The sequence below is a fragment of the Astatotilapia calliptera genome, chromosome 17 (assembly GCF_900246225.1).
Source record: "Astatotilapia calliptera chromosome 17, fAstCal1.2, whole genome shotgun sequence".
Classification (NCBI taxonomy): Eukaryota; Metazoa; Chordata; class Actinopteri; order Cichliformes; family Cichlidae; genus Astatotilapia; species Astatotilapia calliptera.
This window is the reverse complement of record NC_039318.1, coordinates 5,584,133-5,609,211: the sequence shown is the minus strand read 5'-3', so window position 1 is coordinate 5,609,211 and position 25,079 is coordinate 5,584,133. Positions and strand designations below refer to the sequence as shown.

General features: G+C 40.3%; 1 protein-coding gene and 1 non-coding gene across 4 annotated transcripts in view; both read left to right on the top strand.

Annotated features, from left to right (window-relative positions):
* Positions 1-2,841: 2,841 nt before the first annotated feature.
* Positions 2,842-25,079, top strand: part of ghrhrb (growth hormone releasing hormone receptor b) — a 73,752-nt gene continuing 51,514 nt past the window's right edge. For 2 of the 3 annotated variants that reach the window (XM_026147033.1, XM_026147036.1), the window contains exons 1-2: positions 2,842-3,161; positions 17,870-17,978. In XM_026147033.1, coding sequence (XP_026002818.1) covers positions 3,060-3,161; positions 17,870-17,978 — 211 coding nt within the window. In that variant the 5' untranslated portion in view covers positions 2,842-3,059. The remainder of the gene's footprint in view (positions 3,162-17,869; positions 17,979-25,079) is intronic. The other variant, XM_026147035.1, reaches the window with a different exon arrangement.
* Positions 23,769-23,887, top strand: LOC113009829 (5S ribosomal RNA). Its single transcript, XR_003270253.1, has one exon. It is a non-coding gene; the product is annotated as a 5S ribosomal RNA (ribosomal RNA).

Genomic DNA, 25,079 nt, shown 5'->3' with positions numbered 1-25,079 from the left:
CAGGTAAATGACTGTAATCGGTCTGCGTTGCTGGTTAACTTGATTCCAAAAGAGGCCACACCTCTTATGGCTGTCATGGCTGACAAAAACTTTGGCCCAGTCATTTTTTCATTTAGTAATGCAGGTCTATATGACAGATATTATAATTTACTGTAAAAAGGTCTGCCTTGACTCTGTATATAACTCAGGAGTTGTGATGTATTCTGCGTGGGTGCCAACATGTTGTGATTTATGACAGTCAAAATAAAGATGGACATGCAAAAGGTAATCAGGAGGAAAACAACAAAAAATTAACAAAATTGTTGTTCCACATAAATGCTTCATATTTAAACATTTCAAGATCTGCAGTCACAGGGGAAAGAAAGCAAAGTACTTCCATAGGAAGTGATCGGATGAAGAAGATGGAGATGGATAAGACAAGTCAAGAAACAAGGCAACAACATTACCAGACAAGTCCTAACATAGAACCTGAAAGAAAGGAGTAAAATAGAAAGGCCAAAGAATGCATGGTGAAGATGCCCCCAAAAGGGATACCGAGCAACTGTGATACACCTTGCATGAGACCGAATGGCTCAAGACAGAGGCTTTGGGAGGGCCCTTGTTTACAGCCGGTACCCCAGGAGGCATAAATAAATAAGCTTCTCACCATTTTCTCAAAAACCTGTTGAGCAATCAAACCTGAGTCTACTGCAGGAAAAAGTACCAGCACTATGGAAGACAAAGAAAGCCACCTCTTCTGGCCTTAATGACTTCAGACCAGTTGCTTTGAAGTCACATGTCATGAAGGTGCTGGGGAGACTGTTTATTGCTTGACCTAGCTCGCAAATGAAGTCTTCAGTTTGCCTGCCAGTCTCTTGTGGGGGTAGGTGATACTGTTATATACCTGTTGCAGCATGCTCACTCTTCACCTGGATGGTATTGGTGGCATTGTGAGAATCACATTCTTCTATTTCTTTTTCCAAGATCCTAAACAGATTTTTGTATTATACCATAATGCAGGTGTTGTTATGTACTAGTAGACTGTACATTTTTTCTCTTTATCATGCTGCTGTACCACATTTTTGCTTGTGGGATCAATAAAGATTCTAGCTATCTAGCTATCTATGAATTATACAACTAACAATGCAAGCTGGACAGGAAGCCAGGACTAAGAAACTAGGAAACTACAGGGAAAAAAATCAGAAATTAGAAACAAAAAGGAAAAAAAAAACCTCAGGATATAGGAACACACAGTATATAGGTATGAAGGAAAACACATCAAAGGACAAAGGGAGACTGAGACACATACATACAGGTAACAAGGGAAGAGGAAACAGGTGGGAGCTCAGCTGACACTAACCGCAGGGGCGAGACAATGGTAGTTAAACTGAAAACAGTGCACACAGTATGAGGGACTATTAAAATAATACAGAAAACTGAGACAGAGACTGAGCCATACAAACTTGATATAGACAAAAAAGAAAACAGACATGACTGACAGAGGAAACAGAAAACACATGACTGAATGAGAAAGTATGGTGAACTTAACAGATGAGAACAGGAGGACTAGACAAGGGAAATGGGAGACAGACAAGTATGGATGAGATTAAGACATCAGGGAACACAGAAGAGAACAAATCAGGGAAGATGAGACAGAGGGACAAATGACTACAGAAAATAACAGAAGCCAGACCCATGGCTGAACTTGAGGGAAATAGAAACACAGACTAAACATCAAAAGGTAAACACACACAAGACTGACTACACACATGAGACTACAGGACAAAACAGATGAGACAAGGACAGATACGGAAACATAAGGGAAGCAAGAATACAAGGGGACATAAGGAATAAACTGAAACCAGGAACAGACTGAATAAGAAACTAGATCTCTGCAAAATAATGAAACAAATCGATAAATTAAAAAAAAAGACGAAAAAAACTATCCAAACACTGATACATGCAAACATTTTTTGCATCTCATACTCTGCAAAGACACGTTGTATATATTCTGTTTTACTTAATATTTAATATTGTACTGTAATTTTTTGTCTTCAGGTCTGTATTTCAGATGGAATCCAGACATGATCACCGTTCCATTTCACAAGCTAAAGCAAAAAACCAAAACACAAACAAAATAAAAGCAGTGAGATTTTGGCAGTCTGTAACAGTTTGATATGCACAGAAGCACTTTTGCAGGCAGACTGGAGCATCCAGGGCTGGAACCCCCATCAGTCCAGTTAGAAAACAACCTGCTGTACTTCTAGAGGCACGGTTGTATACAGTGCTTCCCCGTTTGATTGAAATATGTTAGAACATTCTATGTTCTATCATGGATAAAATATGGGTTTATGAGATTTACAGATCATTGTATTGCGTTTTTATTTACATTCCACACAGCCTGAACTACCTTTTTGGAATGGGGATTGTAAAGTGATACGCACAATACTCAAAAAGCAACTATGATTCAGTAATATTATGGATATGATTCTGTAGAACTTTTATTTTGGGTATTTGGAGTACAATTTGATGCAAAACCTTTGTACTATTTGGGTATTTAAACAGAACCATAATTTAAATCTTAACAACTCTAAATACATGTTTATCCCTTCCTAAAACAGGTATTCAGTGCAAAATGAGGTTTAAACTTTTGTGCATACATTTTTCAGGAGCTACATCTGCATGGCAGTACGGAGCCTGAAAGTTATCCTGTGTTATCCGTTTATGCAATTAGAGTACAAACCTCGAACCTATAAACACACCGTTTTCCCTGCTCGTGAAGACTCCACTCGCTGTTTTCCCTCTTGTCAGCGCGCATCTGCGTCTGTGTGTTCTGCTCCATTTCAGGGAGGAGCGCAAACTGTTTGGCTCTGTCCAGCACCGGCTCCTCTCTGCGTGTAAATGCGCACTGTCTCACTCACCGGACACTGGAGAGAGACCGGGCGGCATTAATACCGGCGAACTGTCAGCCGGCTGCTCAGTTCATTGGGTGTTGACAGTCGTGGAAATTTAAGGAGGAAATAGTTTGTTGTAATCTGTTTTTTCTACTTTTCTACATGCACTTTGCAAAGCGAGCATAGATGTCATCGCAGAGCATGCTTATCACTGGAAGCTCACGATTGAAATGGACGGACGCATTTCTTTACTTGGGTCTGTTCATGCAGTCGGCGGTTTGGGAAACGGTGAGTCCAAACGCACAGCTTAACCTCATCTGTCTTATCACAAGGAGAGTTGGAACATGAAGTAATGTGTCTGTGTGGGTGATTTTAACACGATTTCAGTCACATTGTTTTTATACTGACATGACTTAAAAGATTTGAAAATTATTTTTCAATCAAATCTTTTACTTTTTTTTTTATTAACTTTTACTTTTATTCACTTTGTACATTTATGAATTATTTCATTGTAGTAGTGGGACTGTACATTGGGTTTATCATGAGTGTAGCCTTTGTTTGAGCATTGAGGAAAGGGAATTAGGGATCTTTGCCCCTTTAAATTAGAAGTTACAGACTAACAGACATTTTGTGTGTGTAAAGCTTAGAATACAAATACAATATGAACAATAAAAAACCCCAAAAACGATAGTAACTGTACAATCTATATTTGTGACATTTTAAGATTCTCTTGTTCAGCTTCAGTCTGGGAGTTTAAAAGAAACATAACACATTTTAGTCTTATTATTATAGGCAGGCAGGATTGATAAGGTTTGCTGCCTAATGGTTTTTATTATTAGCAATTAGCCATTAGTCACTACCTCAATGAAAACAGATGGCTGATATATCTATTGAGTAAGTGCTAATAGTTAAATAGTTAAATGCTGTTGAAATGGGAGCTTTACTTGCTACACCATCATATACGTTACTCTCCCCAAATGTTACCTGAGCAGATTCCTCCATATTTTGTTGTAAACAAATTCATTTTACATTAGATGGACTTTTGTGCAAATGGTGAGTTATACATGATGCTGGCATTTTTGTAAAGAGCTAAACTAAACATCTAAATTGTAAAATATATATATTTTTTTTAAATCAAACTGCACTGTATACATTTGCATCAATATTCTAACATCAAACATTTATTTTGTCATAAATAGAAAAGCATGTTTTAAACAATTTTATAAATTAAAGTGTTATAATAATTTTCTGCTTCCAACGTAATCATGATCTTATGTGAAAATCACTAATATTTGCATGAGTATTTCTAAAAATTTAAGGTGGAAACATCGCATCCATCATAATCACAGAATGTGTAGATTAGGAGTTGTTTTCTGATATTGACCTGCTGCGTTCATGTTTGTCTGGCACATCTGATTCGAACTAGGATGATAATTACTTGCTAGATGACTAATTTGTCTCCAGTGGTGACAAATCGCCACGGATCATGTGACTTAAGAACCAATACATGCATGCATTGCATGTCTGTCTGACTTTTGTTTTTCTGCTTTGATTTTTCTTTCCTTTATAACGAAAAAGTAGAATTTGAGATGTACCTCAGCCATCAAGAGGAGGACTGGATTTCAAAGAACAAACTCGTATAGCTCAAATAAATATTGAATAAATAGTATCTCCTGTGACTCCATTAACCCTCATTGCTCACTTGAGTCTTCTCTGCTTTTGGCTTCAAAAATTTTTTTCAGTAATGAGAACGTAGAAATATTTTCTCCCTTTTCCCCCATTTCTACTATGCATGTGGGGTTTGAAATTCAAATGGCGTAAACAATTTAGTGTGAAGCACATTTCTTTTGCATTTTGTCCTTATATGAATTTTGATTCAAAACCATTGTGGAGTTTCTTCTTTTGGTGCTATGGAGTGATTTGTGTCTTTTCCCTGATCCCGAATGCTCATAATAATCCTGTGTTGCCTCTTCATTTATTAGCTCTTTGCTCCAGATGAAAAGATCAGATTGTCATGGACTCAAGATGCCTTTAACCCCTTTTTCCTTATAGATGGCAGCAGATCAGTATCTTTTGTGAGTTACTGATCAGCTGGAAAACTTTATTCAACAGAAAATGACTGCCTTTTATTACTTTATTGCTGATGTTTTCAGTGTAAGGTACAGTAACAGTCTTTACTTAAAACCCTGGGTTTTTCATATTTCTCTTTCAAAATCACTGCCATCCATATCTGACTCAAAGGCTTTTGTCGAAAAACATTTGACCACATGGAAACACTTGATCTTGATTTAGTCTGCAAACATGAGATGGCGCCTGCATCCGATTGAGATTATATAGCTAGTCGAGCGCCTTCCAGACCTGCACATTCGTAAGTGCAGTCACAAGAATGTATTCTGTGTCTCCCAGTACAATCTCAAGTGTGTGGAGGAAATATCGGAAAACTGGTCATAACACTAGGGGAGCTGGACAGGGCTGTAGAAGGGCATCAGTCAAGCAGCAGAATTGTACCAGGAAAAACAGGAGGAGCATTGCCACTTGCACTGACCTACAAAAACTCCAGTAGGCTACGTGTGCATGTTTCTGACCAGACAGAAACAGTCTCAGAGAGGTTGCCATGTTGAGTGCACTCAAGCACAAGTCTAAATGGTTTTAGCATCATGCAAGGTGTTACCATGAACCATAACCAGTACATATGCACCAGGCAATAGCTTTTAGGTGAAGAGGTGTTCTGGTGTAAGTCCAATATTGATTCTTCTGTCATCCAGCAAGTCTGTCTCTATAACAGATGAAAATTTTAGCCAGAGATTTTTATGAGAATGCTGACTGAACCAAAATGGGAATAATGTGGACTAAAAAGTAAATCATAAAGATATCCCAGTGCAGAATAAGGTAATTGTTCCTAGTTTGTTTGATAATAGGAGGCACACATACAGTACAGTACAGTGTAGTACAGCTTTGAAATGTTAGTTTTTGATCTCCATGAAGTTGTTTTTCAGTACTACATTCCCATTTTGAGTGCATGTGCACACCAGTGAGGCCACAGACATCCCTACTAATGGCTTTACACGGTTCCTCTGATCTACAAGCACTACATAACAAGGAAGGGAGTTATACAACTACAGCTGTCTTCTTCTTCCCTGTTGTGGGTGAAAACATGAACGTAAATAATGAAGGTTTAAAATTACCAAGAAAATTCAACACTGCATTTAACTGATGGAGAAGAAAGCTGCTATATTAGAATGATATGTATCAGCCAAGTTCATAAAGGTGGGTTCAATAAATTCTTAGGTTATTTAATATAAAAAGTAGTGCTGTCAGCGTTAATCTAGTTAAAATGACATTAACGCCATAACCGCATTAACGCGGAAAATCTCCGTTAACGAGTTAGCATGGATCGCCCCGTGCTTGGGGCTGCACGGCGTTAACGAGCTAACTGCACTAATGCATTGATGCTGTGCAGCCCCATGCATGGGCCAATCTGCACTAACTCGCTAACAGAGATTTGCCGCATTAATGCGGTTATGGCGTTAATGTCATTTTAATGAGATTAACGCTGACAACACAAAAAAAAGTATGTGTTCATAAATATGCATAGATTACTGTGTAATTATGTCTGTTATATCAAGAAATTGATGCACTCTGACAAACTTATTGTCAATCCATTGAAAAAACATAGGAGCAGGTTTTTGGTTTGTGGAAGCCTCCATATTTAATATTTACAGTGGTCAGGAAGGACATTTTTCTTCAGATGAATTCTGCATTTTTTGGATGTGGCTAGAGACAGGCCACATACAAACACTAAAGACCAAGGAGGGGAGAAGTGGTGTTTGCATGCTATGGAGGGAGATTTCAATTCATTTTTTTTCTATTTGAAAAATACAAATAGAACTACCTTTAATATCCTAATAGCAGGTCTTGAGTAACAAGTTATAGATTGTAACGTTCCTATCGCCTGCAGAAGCCTCTCCCATTAGACATCAAATAACCTGTTACCCTCTGTCTGCAGCCCAAGGCAAGCTCTACCTTAAAAAACAAGCTGTAAAATGCTAAAATCAATTCTAAAGGCCACATGTAACCAGTGCAGAGAAGCCAACATGAGGAAATGTGCCATCATCCTGTTAGTGCCCTTCTGATGGCTGCGTTTTTTTTTTGAAACCGAAGGCAGTCAATTGATTTTTGGGGGCAAATAATGAGTGACATTAACTCAGTTGCTGAAAAGACAGGAAGGACTTTTGTGCCTTGAAATGAAAAGATTGACTTCACAGTTGATTTTCAGCATACAGATGGTTCACTCTTTTATATCTTATAAGAAAGTCTGATTTTAGAGAAAGGATATAAATAAAGTATATAACGCCAGCAATTTAGATAATTTAAAAATGTAAAAAGTATAAAAATATTTTTTAAAATTTGATTTAATCCTTGCACTTCTCTGGAACCTACAGTAAGATAAACATGTGTCCTTTTCAAGTTTTTTTATTTGACCTTAACAACGGAGTAAAATATAACTCACATTAATCAAAATACCATCACAGAGGTAAGGAAGCACCTCGACTTTCTTTCATCAACTACAAGTGCATGGATAGAGCTGGAGTTCTTTAAGTATTTCCCAAAGCCTTAGATCACAATTTTAGCAAAAGGTTTCTATCAAAATATTACAGATCTTAAACAAACTACAAAGTGTTAAAGTGAAAATGACAAGGGCTGGTCTCTGGATCTATGGGTTAGCTTTAGATGAAGCTGGGTTTGCTGTTTCATTTACAGTCTTTGTGCTAACATGAGCAAATTAACTGCTGTACAGACATGAATATGAACCCTTAGTAATAAGGCAAACATGCATGTTTACCAACATGTGAGACATTTAACAAAGAGGACAGACAGACAGACTCAGGGACCAGTGTATGTTAAAAAAAAAAGGAATGCTAACAAGTGGAACTGACTAAAAATTGGCTGGAGGTGCCTGCAATAACGACCTGTTTTAGATAGTGATTGGATTTAAATGACACCACAGCCGCATAAACTGCTGCCAGATAGGATGGAGAGTTACAATAATTAAAGTGCTGCTCAAATGGCACTCACGCTCTTCTCTCTGAGTGAGTCTATTATTCGGCATCTGTTAAAGGAGAGAAACCATCAGCAAGCTTGTGTTGCTCATATGAGCTATTCCAGGTTCACTGCGCATCACTACATTCGAAAGTGACACCCCGTGCTGCTCCATCAGACAGTATGTCATGTTACGATCTTGCTTGTATAAAAGAGGCTTGTTCTATAAGCCTACAGGGTAGATAAGAAAGCACTGTCTTGTGTCACAGTGAGGCTGTGCTGCCAGATCAAGTCTTCAGCCACGCGCACTCACGTGTTACTCCCGGACATTTGAACTATTAATGATGTAGGAGTTAACAGGCCACCCAGATGGAAAACGTTACGGGAATATTTAATATTTTCACTGTAAATTCTCCTCCCTCGTGTACAGTAATATGTTTAAAGGGCTGATAGAAACAGTACTTAAAATAGAAAATAGCTGGTGGAAAGATGGCCTTCTATGTTTATTAATGACGGAATATAACAAGAAGGTTTTTATACAAGGATTGTAGTCTGACATCTAAGGGAGCTCACGCCAGAGCACCAGTTTACTTTCAAGCATGTGTCCTGACACACGTTACCTTCAACCTGCACAATCGAGCAATTCTTATATACACAATCGTGTAAGCTTCTGTTGTTGACTGGTTTGTACTGTATATTTGTAAATGTGTAAACTGGTGCCATCAAAGGAATATGTCCCGTTGTAAATCATTAACTCACCAGTCATCATGCATTAGCTGAATTCTAGCAATTTCTGGGTAAAATAAAACTTTTTTTATGGCAAAAACAACAATTTATATAGCGCTTTTCAAGAACCTCAAAGCGCTGTACAATTCCACTATTCATTCACTCTCACATTCACACTGGTGGAGGCAAGCTACAGTTGTAGCCACAGCTGCCCTGGGGCAGACTGACAGAAGCGAGGCTGCCATATCGCGCCATCGGCCCCTCTGGCCATCACCAGTAGGCGGTAGGTGAAGTGTCTTGCCCAAGGACACAACGACCAAGACTGTCCGAGCCGGGGCTCGAACCATTTACTTGTATTCATCGAGAACTATCATGTAACCAACCCAACCTATTGCCATCTGGTGGCCTTAAAATGTAGATTTTTAAACACTTGTAAAATAATAAGTAGGCTGGTTCTTCTTATAGTGCTTTTCTCTTTACACACTTGAAACACTTTATATAGCACATCTCATTCACACAAGTACTTTCCCCCCTACATCTTTGTATTTTCTATATGGTAAATGGACTAGTTCTTATATAGCATTGTTTTACTCCAACCCCTCAAAGCACTTACAGAACTATAAAGCATTTTCTATGCTTGGTTTCTCCTCTACATAAGTGCTTTTTATCAAACAATCATACTCTGATGGATGCATTCGAGAGCAGCTTGGCGTTAGTATCTTGCCCAAGGATTTTTGCTATGCAAACTAGAGAAAAAAAAGGAAAAAATTTAGGTCACTGGGTTGCTGTGAGAGCACTAGGTTAAATGTCACACTCCCCTGCAGTGTCACCATCTGATCTACAGGCAGGTGTTCCACTAGAGCTTCTTCACACAGTTTGAATCAAACACATCCGAAGAAATCAATTGCATGCCAAAAATAACAAACAAAACACACACACACACACACACACACACACACACACACACACACACACACACGCACACACACACACATTCAAAAAACAAACAAACAAACAAAAAAAAATTATTCACTTGATAGCAAAGTATGACACAAATTTAACCACAGGTTCCAGATGCTGTTGGAATCTACATTTTTGGCACATGTTACTATAATCTCAGATTTTTTTTAGATCTAAGCTTCTGACGTCCTCCTGTTCACATTCCTGAGAAGGCGTGAATATAAGTAAAAATAGAGAAGCCTTGACAGCAAATGTCAACGCTTTGAGAGGACGTCAAACACCCACATTTTTTGCTGTCATGGGTGCTCATTACAGTTCATTCCAGGGGTTCATTTCAAGACTCCAACCTCTGAATGCCTCATCCAAAATAAAAAAGGACTTCCGGCTCGTGGCGCTTCCACGAGCAGGCAGCGGCTGATAGCGCTTTGGCAAATTCAGTGTTTTTTTTAATGGTGTATTCTTTTTTGACCCCTCACACCCCTGACAGGACTTTTGTCCCTCTTCCCATCTGGCAGATGCTATCACAGCATCAGGGCCCGATAATCCAGACTGCGAGATAGCTTTTTCCCAAAAGCCATCAGAGTCCTGAACTCACTACCGGCTCAGCCACTCCCCCCCACCACACATACCCACACAAACCATTAACGGACTCTATTGCACTCCACATACCACTGCCTTTGTAAATACAGATGCTGCTCTATGGACAATCCTACACTTAGGAATATTGTTCATGTTGGTCACTTTATTTCACTCAAGGTCACTTTAAATCACTCATACTGTAAACTGTAACGCTGCCACGTTGGTCACTTTAAACCACTTCAAGGCTAGTGTAAATTTACAATTGTAAATTGTAAAGTTAGACTGTTATTGATCCTTTTTAGCTTAAAGTGTATATTTACTCCCCTTACCTTAGTCTTAAAGTGTATATTTATTTCTTACTCTTCCTATGGAACTGGAGCCTAGTCGTCTCGTCTCTCTATATCCTGTACTGTATATAGCAGCGATGACAATAAAGTTTCACTTTGACTTTGACTTTGAATAGTAGATTCTCTAAGCTGTCACAGGGAGAATGAAGTAAATATGTGCACTGGGAAGAAGAATGTTGAAACCATGTCAAAAGATAAATTGACACTTCATTTTGTCACCAAAATCTCAAAAAACAAAATCTGACTAAATCTGCTGGTGAGATATTCATTAAATCTTCTAGCTTGACCTCAGGGCTGGACTAGAGACCGGCCCACCAGGTATTCTAGGAAAAGCCATAAAGCCTTTGAATGAAAACAAACACAGTTGTGACAGTGGTGTACACCGTCTTGTTGGTATATGTATGATTTCTATACATTTTAGGTCATAATAAAAATTTGGTTGTAAGATTCAGATAATTATTTAATAACAGCTAGACATTTTAAATGAGAATAAGAAAGAAAATTATTTCCTTGTGCCCACCTCTCCTTGTTAATGCCCTACCTGGCCCCATGGCAAAACTTTGCTAGACCCGCCCCCACACAGTTACCAGCTGTTAGCTACATAGAAAATGATATTGGTGTTATTTATCTCTCAGAAACAGTTCATAACTTCCCTTCAACTCATTCATGTCACCTAAAAGGTAAACCTGTTTCTCCATCACCTGTTCAGCTCTGATGATTCAGTAAGGACATCTCCTGGTTTCATCTTCATGTTTCCCTCTCACCACATATCGAAACCGATATCATGACCGGCAGCTTTTACAGCTGTGGCTCCAGCAAACATCAGCTGATACTAGAAATTAATATTAAATAAATTCTAACAACAGCTGATCAAGCTTAAACGTGCTGCTGCATCCGCTGGTTTCCTCTTTTTGGCGCAAAGTGGGTGATAAACAAACAAGAGAGACAGGACTTGCGTCAGAAAAGCCGATCAGCTGATCATTGATCAGTTTCATGATTGAAGTAGCAACAGGAGAGGGAGGGGGAGAGAATGAGAGAAGAAGAGGCATCTGACAGCATAACGACAGAATAAATCCAGCTTTGTGTCTTTTTCCATCCTAGCTGTGTTCCTTCTCAGCTCAATATTAAACGCACAATATTTTCTCTGAATACCAGATGATTCCATTTTGTACGGGACGGTTGGCAACTCTACTAACTAACCTTATGACTAAAATAAAGTTCACTATCAGTAACATCATAGCACCCACCCAGCTGTATAGAAACTCCATCATGCTAGCTAGTACGCAGTGCGAGTTATTGTAACTGACTGTAAAAAGTCAGCACAACGAAAAAAAAAACTACACCTAAACTTGGTTTATATCTGACCCAGATAGACTGCAGGTCACAACTTCTTACCTGAAGTTCAGTTCACCTGACACTCGGCGGCCGCCTCGAGTCTCTCCTCCACCTGCCTCCCCTTTCCCTCATCCACCTGCTGGCCTCTGTGGAAGCTCCGCCATAGCCACCACCAAACAACTGAGTTATTTTTACACATCGGCCAGCATCTGGCCAATCCACCACCCTTCATTGTTTATACGTTTACAAAAAAAAAAAAAAAATCATCGGCCCATAAAAACGAAAAATCAAAGCCAGCCCAGTTATGTTTGACCTCATGAAAAAGTCACACAATCAAGTATCAGTAGTTTTCCCTTAGGAACCTTGCCTCATCCAAAATAAAAAACATACAAATTAAAATGTATAAAAGTGAAAGCAATCCCTTCCTTCTCTTTCTATAATTTTTTTTGCCTTTTTTCCACCCATCCTTTGTGTCACTGCCATCTTGTATCTGCAGTTGGCTATTGTCACTGGAAGCATGCTTGGCTTGGATCCCATTGGAAACTGCAGCTTGTCTTCATTTCACCGGTGTGTCTATGTCCCATTAACAATGGCCTGAACTCATCAGGCTGAATGGCTAGCAGCCTTTTCTGGTTCCACTTGCACATTGAGGATAAACCTCTGGTCTTTGCATGTTCCACGTTAAATTTAGGCTGGCAGAGACAGGATTAACCATTGGGCCAATCACAAAAGGCCCTATAAATTAGGACTCAGTTTCCTGGAATCAGTCTGGACCAGGACATACCTCGTGGTGAGCCACACCTTTTGTCCAGGCTTGTAGGGAGGTGCAGGATTCCGACATTGGTCCGCCAGGTTTGTCTTCCAAAGATGGCGGCACCGGGAGAGATAGTGTTGAACTGAAGGAACTTCATGCTCACCATCGACTGCTGGAAAGAGCCGTGGTTGATAAGCCAGCTACGCTTCAAAAGAAGATAACCCAGTCGCCGAGGAGGTGAGGCTGTTGTGGACATACTCGACCCAGGCGAGTTGGGCGCTCATTGTGGTTGGAGTGGAGCAGCACAGTCCTGGGGTCTGGTTCTGAACAAAAACCTACTTGACCTCCCAAGAGATCGCCCTGATGGTGCAGGAGGCTGGAAGGATCAGAGAATCCTCTGGAGCTCCTTCTAAGGAGGAGAATTGCCAGGACAGAGCTTCGGGCTAGATGTTGTGTGACCTGGTGCTATAGGTGATTGTTTTTTACTCATTTCCATTTTTCCGAGTCCACCTGGCTTGCCAGGCGTTTAACCATTTAGGAGTTTGAAGGTAGGCAAAATTCTTGTAATCCGTCCAGACGATAAAGCCAGTGCTGGTACTCCTCCAAGGCGAGTTTGACTGCCAGGAGCAATCTGTCCCCTACATCATAGTTCCATTCTTTGGGGAAGAGATGATGAGAGAAGTAGGCACAAAGATGAAGCTTACCTTCATACTGTTGGACAGCTGCCACTCCCGAGTCCAAAGCCTCCACTTTTACAATAAACTGGTTAGAGACAGGTGAAGACAGGATAGGAGGTGAGGCAAAGCATTGCTCAACGTTACTGAAAATGGTTTGAGCAGCCTAGTCCCACTGAAAAGCACCTTAGAAGAATTTAGGTGTGTGAGAGGTGAAGCGATCTGGCTAAAGTTTCGGATGAAACAACAGTAGAAACTAATGAAGCCCAGAAAACACTGGAGCTGTTTCCAGTCAGAGGGTTCTGGCCAGTCCACCACCGCTTGGACCATGTCTGGGCCAGGTTTGAGGTTGCCCTGCTTAATGATACAGCCCAGGATAGACACTGTTGTCACATGCAATTCACATTTCTCCGTCTTGACAAATAATCTGTTACCATTCTCTCTCAGACCTATTTAAGGTATAAAGCTGCTATAAAGGATTCCTCAAAAAACTATGGTTTGCCATAAAACTGTACAACAGTTCTTTTTGTGACAAATACATACAATAATCACTATACAAGATGTCATAAACATTTCCGCATCAAACTGAATCCTTTGCATTATAATGCGCTATTTTTGATCAACTACTTTTGCTATTTTATTACTGTGCTATGTTTATTTAACAATGTTGTTTTTATATTGTATCATCAAGATGTTTTCTGGCAAAACAGAGACGAGCCTTTGTGTTCATTTTGCTTGGCAGTGGTTTTTGTCTTGTAACTGTGCGATGCAGGCCCTTCTAAACATTGACCTTAATTGAGGCATGTGAGGATGTGTTGTTCTGGGGTCTTTTGTGACCTCTTGGATGAGTCGTTGCTGCGCTCATGGGCTAATTTTGGTTGGCTGGGAAAGTTCGCAATTGTTCCACGTTTTTGCCATCTGTGGATAATGGCTCTCACTGTTGTTTCCTGGAGTCCCACAGCTTTAGAAACAGCTTTATAACCTGAGAAATCTCAGTTACTTTGTTCCTCATTTGTTCCTAAATTTCCTTGGATTGCTGCATGATATCTGGCTTTTGTGAATCTTACTCCACTTTGTCCGGCAGGTCCTATTCAAGTGGTTTCTTGAGAGCAGGTGTGGCAGTGATCCATCACATGGTGCTGTTACAGTGAGGAGAGACCTTGTCTTCTTCTTCCAGATTCCATCTGGACCAAAGGCCAACTATGTACCAAAGAGTCAAAGGAGCTTGCAAAGAAAAGCGTCTGGAGTTCTTTAAGTTGCTTGAAGATGTTTCACCTCTCATCCGAGAAGCTTCTTCAGTTCTAAGGTCAAATGGTGTACCAAAGAGACTGGGCATGGTATACTTGGCTCCTTTTAATGTTGAGAAGCAGAGGCTCTACTCTGAGCCACTCTCAGATGGCTGAACTTCTCACCCTATCTCTGAGGGAGATGTCAGCCACCCTTCGGAGGAAGGTCATTTCTGCCGCTTGTATCGTGATCATGTTTTTTTGATCCACAGTTCGTGACCATAGCTGAGGATAGCGACATAGATCGACCGGTAAATTGAGAATGTCACTTTTACACTCAGCTCTCTCTTGACCACAATGGACTGGAACAGCGTCCGCTTGACTGCTGCTGTGGCACCAATCCATCTGTCGATCTCCCGCTCCCTTCTGCTGTCACTTGCGAACAAGACAACTCTTCTACTGGGGACAGGAACTCATCCCTGACCTGGTATGAACACTCCTCCTGCTGAGGACCATGGCCTCAAATTTGGAGGTGATGATTCTCATTCCCACCACTTCATCCTCGGCTGCAAACCATTTCAGTGCGAGCTGGAAGCCATCACACAATGAAGCCAACAGAACCACATCATCTGCGAAAGGCAGAGCTGAGATTCTGAGACCAACCAAGTGAAAGCTTTCCACCACTTAGCTATGCCTAGAAATTTTGTCTTTTTACAAACAGAATTGGTGACAAACAACAACCGTGGCGAAGTTCATCACCCACTTGAAACGAGTCTGACTTATTGTTGACTATGCGGACCAAGTTCTTTCAATGGTTGTATAAGGATCAAATGGCCTGTAGCAATAGGCCAGACACCCCATAATCCCCAAGGACCTCCCACAGGACATTCAGAGGGACATGGTCGAATGCCTTCTCCAAGTCCACAAAACACATGTAGACTGGTTGGGCAAACTCCCATGCACCCTTAAGTATCCTCGAGCGAGTAAAGAGCTGGTCCAGTGTTCCATGACACAATGAAAACCGCGTTGTTCCTCCTGTATCAGAGGTTTGACTACCGGACCAACTCTCCTTTGCAGCAGCCTGTCATAGACTTTCCTGGGAAGGCTGAGAAGTATGATGCCCCTTCTTAAAGATGGGAACCACCACCCCGGTATGCCAATCCACAGGTACCGCCCCTGATATACACGCAACTTGTAGAGCAGTGTCAACCAATGTTCCCTCTAATTTTTCATGTGTCTGAGTGAACACACAAACTCCCTGAGCGGTCCCTTGGACCACTGTGAGCAACATCAGACGTGTGCACTGTGGTCACGCCAGCATTGAATCCATCCAAGTTACATGGTTTATTAAAATAAGCAAATTACAGCATTTACATTTATGTTAGACTACTTTTAATTAACTGCTTTGGCACACTTACAATGAAAATTAAAAAAAAATCTTGTTCATGATCTGTGTAGTATGTTAACACTATTGGAAGTAAAAAATAACTTGAACTCCAATTTTGAAAACACAACTTTCTTTTTTTTCTTTTTTTATATAAAGCTCTGACTTGTATTATGAGTCTGTGGTCTGGGAGAGAGTCTGTAACTCTTTGTCTGCAAAATACAGTATATAATGACCAATGTTGGGCAATTAATTATATAGTTACTTCTTCAAAAAAGTAACTGAGTTATGCAAACAATGAAGTTTTTTGCAGCTGTTTACCTAAAAATGCAGCCAATGCAGTTTTTTAAATAAACATTTCAACAATCAGCTGTTCTGCATCAAATTTGATGCCACACAAATTATTTGTGCCACTCCAAAAAATAATTTCTGTCCACTATGAGATAAAGGAGAACAACAGCCTGATACCTGCAGGCCTGACAACAGGAGATGTATCACTCCTGTAACACCTGTAACATTCAGAAGTTGCCTCATTGTTCTGACACACACAACAAAACTATTGACTACACTACACACTAACTACACAAGATTTGCGCAAATCTCTCACATCTCAAAACACCGCCGTCACTCCTAAAACATCCCCCTTTCTAAACAACTAAATGCCATGTTGCCATATCATTTTTTGACTGGTCGACATGGTGCATTGTTCCACCAATAGGAAAGGGTGGGGGTTTTTTTGTTTTTGTTTTTGACCACAGGCGTTTTCGAGCGTTTTCCTTATAAAATGTATTTACTGTTTCTTCCCGCAGTAAATATAAACAACGATAGTATTCAGAAAGAAAACCAAACATTGCAGATAATTTTATCATAAGTCTGGGTTTACGTGGCTTATCAACACAATAAAAACTAATAAAAACATTATTATTGGCTGGACTATGGGATAAGGTGGCATTGTTCTAATCCCATATGGGAGCAGCCAGTCACTTACTGACTAACAGTGCAAAACAGAATTGTTAAAGTATTAGTTTTAATTTCAATTCAGGTTAGATTTCTTTTTTGCGCGCAACACAGATTTTCTGTGCGCAGAGACCGTGCCAGCAGGGTTAGGGAACATTGGTGTCAACCAAGACAGCCCTGCAACATACAGAGCCTTCAGGAACTCAGGGTGAACCTCATCCACCCCAGGGGCCCTGCCACCAAGGAGTTGTTTAACTGCCTCAGTGACCTCACCCCCAGAGATAGACAGGTTGTCCCCCTCCTCCGAAGACCCTGAAGAAAACTGAAGAAAACCATGAATCATCATATGAACATTACCTGATTGAAGCAGTACAAAGTTACAGAGGTTTTATTTGAGTCACAGCTAAGAGTTTTGCAATTTGTCATAATTTTAAAAAGTTTACATTTCTTCGGTACTGAGGCTTTCTTGTCTGTACGCAATGGTAGACTGGTGTGTAAAAAGCAAGTGAATAATGTAGAAAACAGAGATTTTTAAATGGGAAACTGTTCTTGAAGTACATTGAGAGGGGAAGAGAGCTGTGCAGGAAGTGCGATTTTGTGTTTGGTGGTTGTTGAAATAATTTGTGAGGTTTAAGCTGAGATTCTAGCGTTTCTGGCAAAATACAAATATATATATATATATATATATATATATATATATATATATATATATATATATATCTCAAAGAATTGTTCTATGTGGTGAATATTACATTACAATGTGTCTTATTAAAGCCTTTAATAAAAATAAGTAATACTTTTGGGAGAGGCCAACAACAGGTTCCATATGATATTTCTTTAATATATGGTCAATAGTATAACAAAGTCCAAAACACAACCACTACTGAACTACTGATTAATAACATTATCTTTGCCATTATCATGTCATGTAAAAGAAAATTATGGTATTTCTGCACTTCTGTGTGTCTTTCTGTGTTACTGGACTGTGATGAAAGCTTTTTTTCTCGCCTTCAGACAGAGGCCATCCACCCAGATTGCGCTCTGGTTGTTCAGCACATGAAGGCTGAGGAAGAATGTTATCAGATCCTCAAGCAGGAGGAGAACAACCACTCTGCTAAGACAGGTCAGCCCGTGTTTTAATCTCACAATGGGAACAGATATTTTCATGGTAGAAAGCATTTCACACTGGGGACAAATATACAGTCTCAACGAGGTCTAACACTTACTATAGTGTTACATTAGAATGGTATTCTTTAGATTTCATATAAGGCAGATAAGCCATATGTTGTGATGCTTCCAAACTTTTCAGAAGAATAACCAAAACACCTTTTTAGTTATATTTTATAATACTGCTACATTTTCAAAATTTCACACGACACAGTATGCTCTAATGTTTTATAGAGTTACACCTAAACCATGAGCTGTTCCACACCTTCACATTTTCTTCTAGCCATTATTCTGGTATAGGTTGCGCTTGATTTCATCTGTCCAAAGAATGTTTTTTCTGAATTTTGGTGTATTTTTTTTGTTGTTGTTAGCATCCATAATTTCTATTCATGAGGCTTGTCACTTGCATCTTGTAGTGAACCCTCTGCATTTACTTTCATGCTGTCTTCTCTCTATGGTAGACTTGGATATGGATGCCGACTTCCTTCAGAGTGGTCACTTGGTTGGCTGTTGTTAAGGGGTTTCTCTTCACCATGCAAATACTGTTGTCTTCTGTGGACTTCCAGGTCTTTCTTCATTGCTGAGTTGCTTTCTTTCATTCTCACAATTGACCAAATCAACTCCTTCTCTCCAAAACCAATGCCTTTTATCTGCTTAGTTGATTAAGATATAACAAAAGAACTGCCCACATCCACGCATAAAATTGCCTTTGAGTCAATCGTTCAATCACTTTTGGTTGACTTTTGGTTTTTAAAGAGGGTGTAACATGCACAGGTTAAGGAGCTGAAACTCCTAAACTTGTCACGGCTGGGGCAGCAGTCGTGTAGTGTATTGAGAAAAGGATCCAAAATGCAGGTACTGGCTGGGGTGCGAGTGAGTGTTTATTTACAGAAGTGACAAAGTGGCAAAAACAGGAAGAGCAGAGCGGGGAGCTAACAAACCTAAACTGGGGAAAACTAAAGAACTAACCTGAAACCAAACACTCACGGGAGGAGGAGCAAAATGCACAGAGAAAGATGGCAGAGAGCCGCAGAATGAACACCGGGTTACACAGAGTAATGCAGACTGACACGGAGTAACACAGACGACGCGACAGAGAGCACAGGAAAACACAGGGCTTCTATACACAGGGCGGTAATCAGGGAATGGGAAACAGGAGGGAGCCACAGCTGGGAGAAACTAGGCTAACGAGGGGAAAAGTAAAACTGAACACATTGACATCAGGCATGAACATGAACCTTCAAAGTAAAACAAGAAAAACGACTTTACTAAGACACGGACTAGACAGAGTGAGACAGACTTGACACGGAACTAAACCTGCAATAATAATAACCATAATCAAAACAGTATCACTAAATAATCAGAACATAAATCATAATCAGAAAAACACCAACACATAAGAAACAGAAAAAGCTGGGTCAAAATGACCCAGAACCATGACAAAACTTCCCTCAAATGAAAGTTGAGACACATTATGTCCATATATAACTATAACTGTACAACTATAATTGGATGTTTCAGTAAACAGGTAAAAAACACAAAAACAAAGCTTGTGTCAGTGACCAAATATATATGTGGCTAACTGTATGTAAACCATTTACAACAACAGCACTCTGAGCGCTCGACAGCCCCCCCACAATGTTTTTATTACCGTTTGCTGACGTCAGCCTGCTTTTATAACAACATGCTGATGTCTGACTTTTGACCAATGACTGTGAAGCATTACATACTAAAATGGTATTTTGTTATCTTTACCCACATGATTAAAGCAGAACTGGCTAAAATAATTGGCCAAAATCATTACATGAGAATTTTGAGCTTTTAAGCATTCACGCAGTGTGTATTTTTGTGATCATTCTAATGTCATAGAATTTTGTACTGAAAAAAATAAAAAGTGTGTTGTAGAGCTCTCTCCATGCCCTTTCATATGATACATTACTAAATATGGGTTCTTGGAGATTTTTTTCCAAGGTCAGCTTTGATCTTGGTAACCTACGATGAAGGTCAAGGTCAAATGCTTAGCCAACCTAGGTACTCATGTCCCCCAACACCTAGCATATTGTTGTAAAGTTTAAAGAAGACCCATAAAAAATTGTGGATAAGCTAAGGTTTTTGGTTTGACCTGATTGACCTTGAGCTGTTATTGGTATCTACCATTACACAAAATCTGAGCATGATATCTTAAAAACTGTGGACATTAAACTGCCAAAAAACAGGCAGCCAGACAAACAAACAAACTGAAAGGATTACATAGTCTTTCTTTTGGGGGGGAGAACATACCGTCTCACCTCAAAACAAAATAAAAAAAAAATCATTGCCGTTTCCACCCCCTAAATAAAACAAGTGTAAACACAAAACAAGCATTACACTTGACAGTCCCTTTTCCTTGGTAGCACCTACATTTGGGGCCATCAGAAGCTAAATGGGCTCAAGTCATGTCACATAAAATTATAGCCATCCTGGGAACAATTTGAAATGTTCCATGATGTCACTGTTAAACATACATACTGATTTTACCGTACAGTAAAAATCCAAAGATGACAGAGATGTTGTTTTTTTAATCAAGCAATATTTAAAACATTGGTTCCTTTTAATGTTTATTTGATATCTAGGCCAACGTATATACTGTGCAGGACTGCATGTCCAGGAAAAACAAACAAACACACAAACAAAAACAACAACAACAACAACAAAACAGTCTAAAACATAACATATTTCAAGTGATTGTCCAGGCTTCAGAGATTGAAGCCTCCTTTCCAGGAGATGGCCAGCGGTGTGGGCAGCTGTAGCAGGTAGACAAAGGTGAAAAGTTTTGATGACAAAATCCTTCATCTTTATCAACTGATGTAGCAAATCCAATAACCAAGGAAGGCCAGAAACCAGTCTTTGTAGACTGTGATTAGCTGCCCCCTGGTATTCCTTACTGGGGCTTTTCAACCAATCATTGCACAACTTCTGCACTGTATAAATCCTGTCATAAATCATGAGGGGCTGAGAGCTGCTGGGTCCATAGTCGTCACGTTATTCTGTCATGCCGGCTGTGTAGCAGGAATCCAAGAACATTACATTACTCAAAAACAGCTGGAACTTTACAAAATAAACCAAAGCCTCGAACGAAAAAACTGACACAATGAATCTTATGTGGAAATATCAGTAGTGATGTCATCAGACAGACGGAAACTAATTAAGTAATAATGTTATTTAATACTGAAGAACAACAGAAAAATAAGAGGGATCAAAAATTCATTAAATGGTAGAACTTCAGGTAATTAAGGCTAAAGGAGTGTTTTGTAGTTCACTTTTTAAATTGTAAATGTAAACTTACTTTAAGTTGGTATTATTATTATTATTAAAATATTACATTTTTTAAAATAATTATATGTTTATACATCAATCCAACAGAGCAAGAGAAGATTAATGGATTCATATCTGTGAGGGACACTGGTTTTATGACTGTTAAATAGATAAAACAGATCCGGCCTGTGTGTTAAATATCTAACTATTATTTATGATATGCTATTAAAAAAAAAACCTTAGCATTACCTTAAAAGCGTTGCTCTGTCAAAGCTGTTTTGAAATCTATAATTATATTTAAGGAATTATTTTTAAGCAATTATTTCAACTAAGCAAACACTTGCACACAAAGTTTTAGCACTGTACTATCAGGGGGAAAAAATTCAAAACAAGAAAATCGCACTTTCCTCAGCCTTGTCTTAATTTAATACAGTAAGAGATTACAAGTTCCTAACTTAATTTGAAGTCCTGTTATGAAGTATGTACGTCATTTTCATTTAATCTGATAACATCTACCAATAACAATCAATTATTTTCAAGTTAAGGAATTTTGTGTTAAAATCAAAACAAGAAAATTACTGCTATGCAGTGTGTATTTCGAAAAGAATAGTATAGGATACCAGTGGTCTGTGGTGTTATGGACTGAATACTGTGATATTTCCTATGTAAATTAAGAGAGAGAGAGAGAGAGATCTTATAGAGCATAGGCATCTACTTCTCAAGCATGTGGCTGAGCAGCTGTGGGATGAAAGTCTTGTCAAAATAAATCTGAAAGAACTTGGAAAAAAATGTAAATGATCATTTCTGATGTTGGTCTTTTCTGTGGAGCCTTTCCCACCCTAGGACTTTAGAAAATGCTGGAATTTCTTTCCGTTTAGGAAATGAGTACTGTTGATTTACGTAGTCCATGTTTGTCTTATAATGTCATGAAGCAACACACAGTGATTTGAGGTTAGTGGTTGTCTTCTGGTTTTTCTGGATTGCTGTTTCCTTATAGTGAGACAGATAGTTTCAAAGACAGTTGACATCTGGAAGGTCAAAGAGGGTGTCATCCTCAGTCATCCTCTGGCAGAGCATGTGTTCCAAATCAATCCTCCATGTGATGCTCGCAATGCTGAGTCAGAGATGGCTGTGTTGTTTCAAAGAGTTCAGAGTTACATGTTCTGCTTCCAATTGGGAAATTATAAGGATGATTTTGTAATGTCCTTAGAACTGTTTTCGCAGTCAAGTACTTTCCATATAGATACTAATTATAAAATATGGGCTTAAGTTACGTGAAATAAACTATCGTTTGCAATTACACAATTCACACTTTTAAGCACCAACTCTAGCATTTCGCCATAAAGCATAAAACATGGACATACTTTCTCAGTCAGAAAAATGAAGCCAATCCGAAAGTACCTTGTCTCTTTGCTGGTGATGTTATGGGGTCAGTCTCTTGTTTGGGGTCATACTAAATAAATAGTTCAGTTTGTTTTGTAAATCTTTTCAAAATGATGGATTGATTGTGGTATGAAACACTCGTTGGCCAACAATTTGTCAGCACAAGTTGTTAGCCAATGACCTGTGGCATCATGGTTGGAGCTGACACGCCTTGTTTTTTTTGCACCTAAGTTTGCAAAGGGCAGGAAAATCTCATCTCAAAGCTTCAAAATTAACATTCTGTGCCACCAACATGTTGTTTTTTATAATCCCACAAGTGACCAGACCTGTCAGTCTAAGCAGCCACAATTCTAATAGTAATAATCAAATACTGCAAAAGGGTGATTTAAAAATAAATAAATAAAAGTCACCAGCTTTACTATTGTTTGGAAGGATGATACCATTTGTTAAATTTTGTTTAGCTGAGCGTCCTTACCTAGAGCAAAAAGTTTAGATAGACCAAAAGGGTTGTATATTAATTGAAGCCCCATGCATACACAATATATTATTAGCATGATTATTATTGTTATAGGGAGGAATGACCAGGTGATGGAGAACAGCCGTGTGGGCTAGCTTTCCCTGACACCACACCCTGAACCCATTGCTCCACCCCTCCCCTGTAGCTGAGCCACAAACCACACCCAGCCACATTAATAATAATAATAATAATAATAATAATAATAATAATAATAATAATAATAATAATAATAATAATAATGCTTACAAGACAAAATGAAAAGAGAACAATTAAGAAAAAACAGTGAGATTAAAAACAGAGCCAAAGTTAAATATCAGAGGAGCTTCTATCCCCAAGCCATCATTCAGTAATGGCAGAGCTGAATGAAATGAGCAAGTGAATAAGGAGATTTGCTCTTTCATTTGAACCTTCACACACAGCTGGTCTAGCTGTCCAGTACAAACTGAGAACATGCTGCGGAGATAAAACAAGTGTAGCTTGTTTCACATTTGTTTTTCCTATATTAAATGTAATTACTAAAGACATGGTTTATACAATTTAACATATAAATAAGCTTACGGCCATACCACCCTGAGCACGCCTGACCTCGTCTGATCTCGGAAGCTAAGCAGGGCTGGGCTGGGTTAGTACTTGGATGGGAGACTGCCTGGGAATACCTGGTGCTGTAAGCCTCTCCTCCTTGAATCGCTACCTTATTGTGGTGGAGGGGTTTGTGTGTCCCAGGGATCCCAGGGGCTATGTTGTCTGGGGGCTTTTGCCCCCTGGTAGGGTCTCCCATGGCAAACTGGCCCTGGGTGAGGGACCAGACAAAGAGCGATTCATAAGACCCTTATGAAAAGGACACAGAGGGAACAGTTTACCCTGCCCGGGATAGGGTTACCGGGGCCCCGCCCTGGAGCCAGGCCCGGGGAGGGTGCCCGAGGGCGAGCGTCTGGTGGCCGGGCCTTAGTCCATGGGGCCCGGCCGGGCACAGCCCGAAGAGGAGACATGGGCCCATCCTCCCGCAGGAGGCGCCATAGGGGTCGGGTGCATTGTGTGCTGGGTGGCGGCCAGGAGCGGAGGCCCTGGCGGACTGACCCCCGCCTGCCAAGACTGGCAATAGGGACATGGAATGTCACCTCTCTGGTGGGGAAGGAGCCTGAGTTAGTGCGTGAGGTTGAGAGGTACCGGCTAGATATAGTCGGGCTCACCTCTACGCATGGCTTGGGCTCTGGAACCAGTCTCCTGGAGAGGGGCTGGACTCTGTCTCAGTCTGGAGTTGCCCCTGGTGAGAGGCGGCGGGCTGGGGTGGGTATTCTAATATCCCCTCGGCTTGCTGCCGGTACGTTGGGGTTTTTCCCGGTGGACGAGAGGGTTTGTTCCCTGCGCCTTAGGGTCGGGGAACGGGTCCTGACTGTCATCTGCGCTTATGCGCCGAGTGGCAGTTCAGAGTACCCAGCCCTCTTAGAGTCCATGGGGGGGTGCTGGAGGGTGCTCCACCTGGAGACTCTGTTGTCCTGCTGGGTGACTTCAATGCTCACGTGGGTAACGACAGCGAGACCTGGAGGGGCGTGATTGGGAGGAACGGCCTCCCTGATCTGAACCCGAGCGGTGCTTTGTTATTGGACTTCTGTGCTAATCACAGTTTGGCCATAACGAACACCCTGTTCGAACATAAGAGTGTCCATAAGTGCACGTGGCACCAGGACGGTCTAGGCCGTAGGTCGATGATCGATTTTGTAATCGTATCAGCAGACCTGCGACCATATGTTCTGGACACTCGGGTAAAGAGAGGGGCTGAGCTGTCAACTGATCACCACCTGGTGGTGAGTTGGATCAGGTGGCGGGGGAGGACGCTGGACAGACTTGGTGCACCTAAACGCG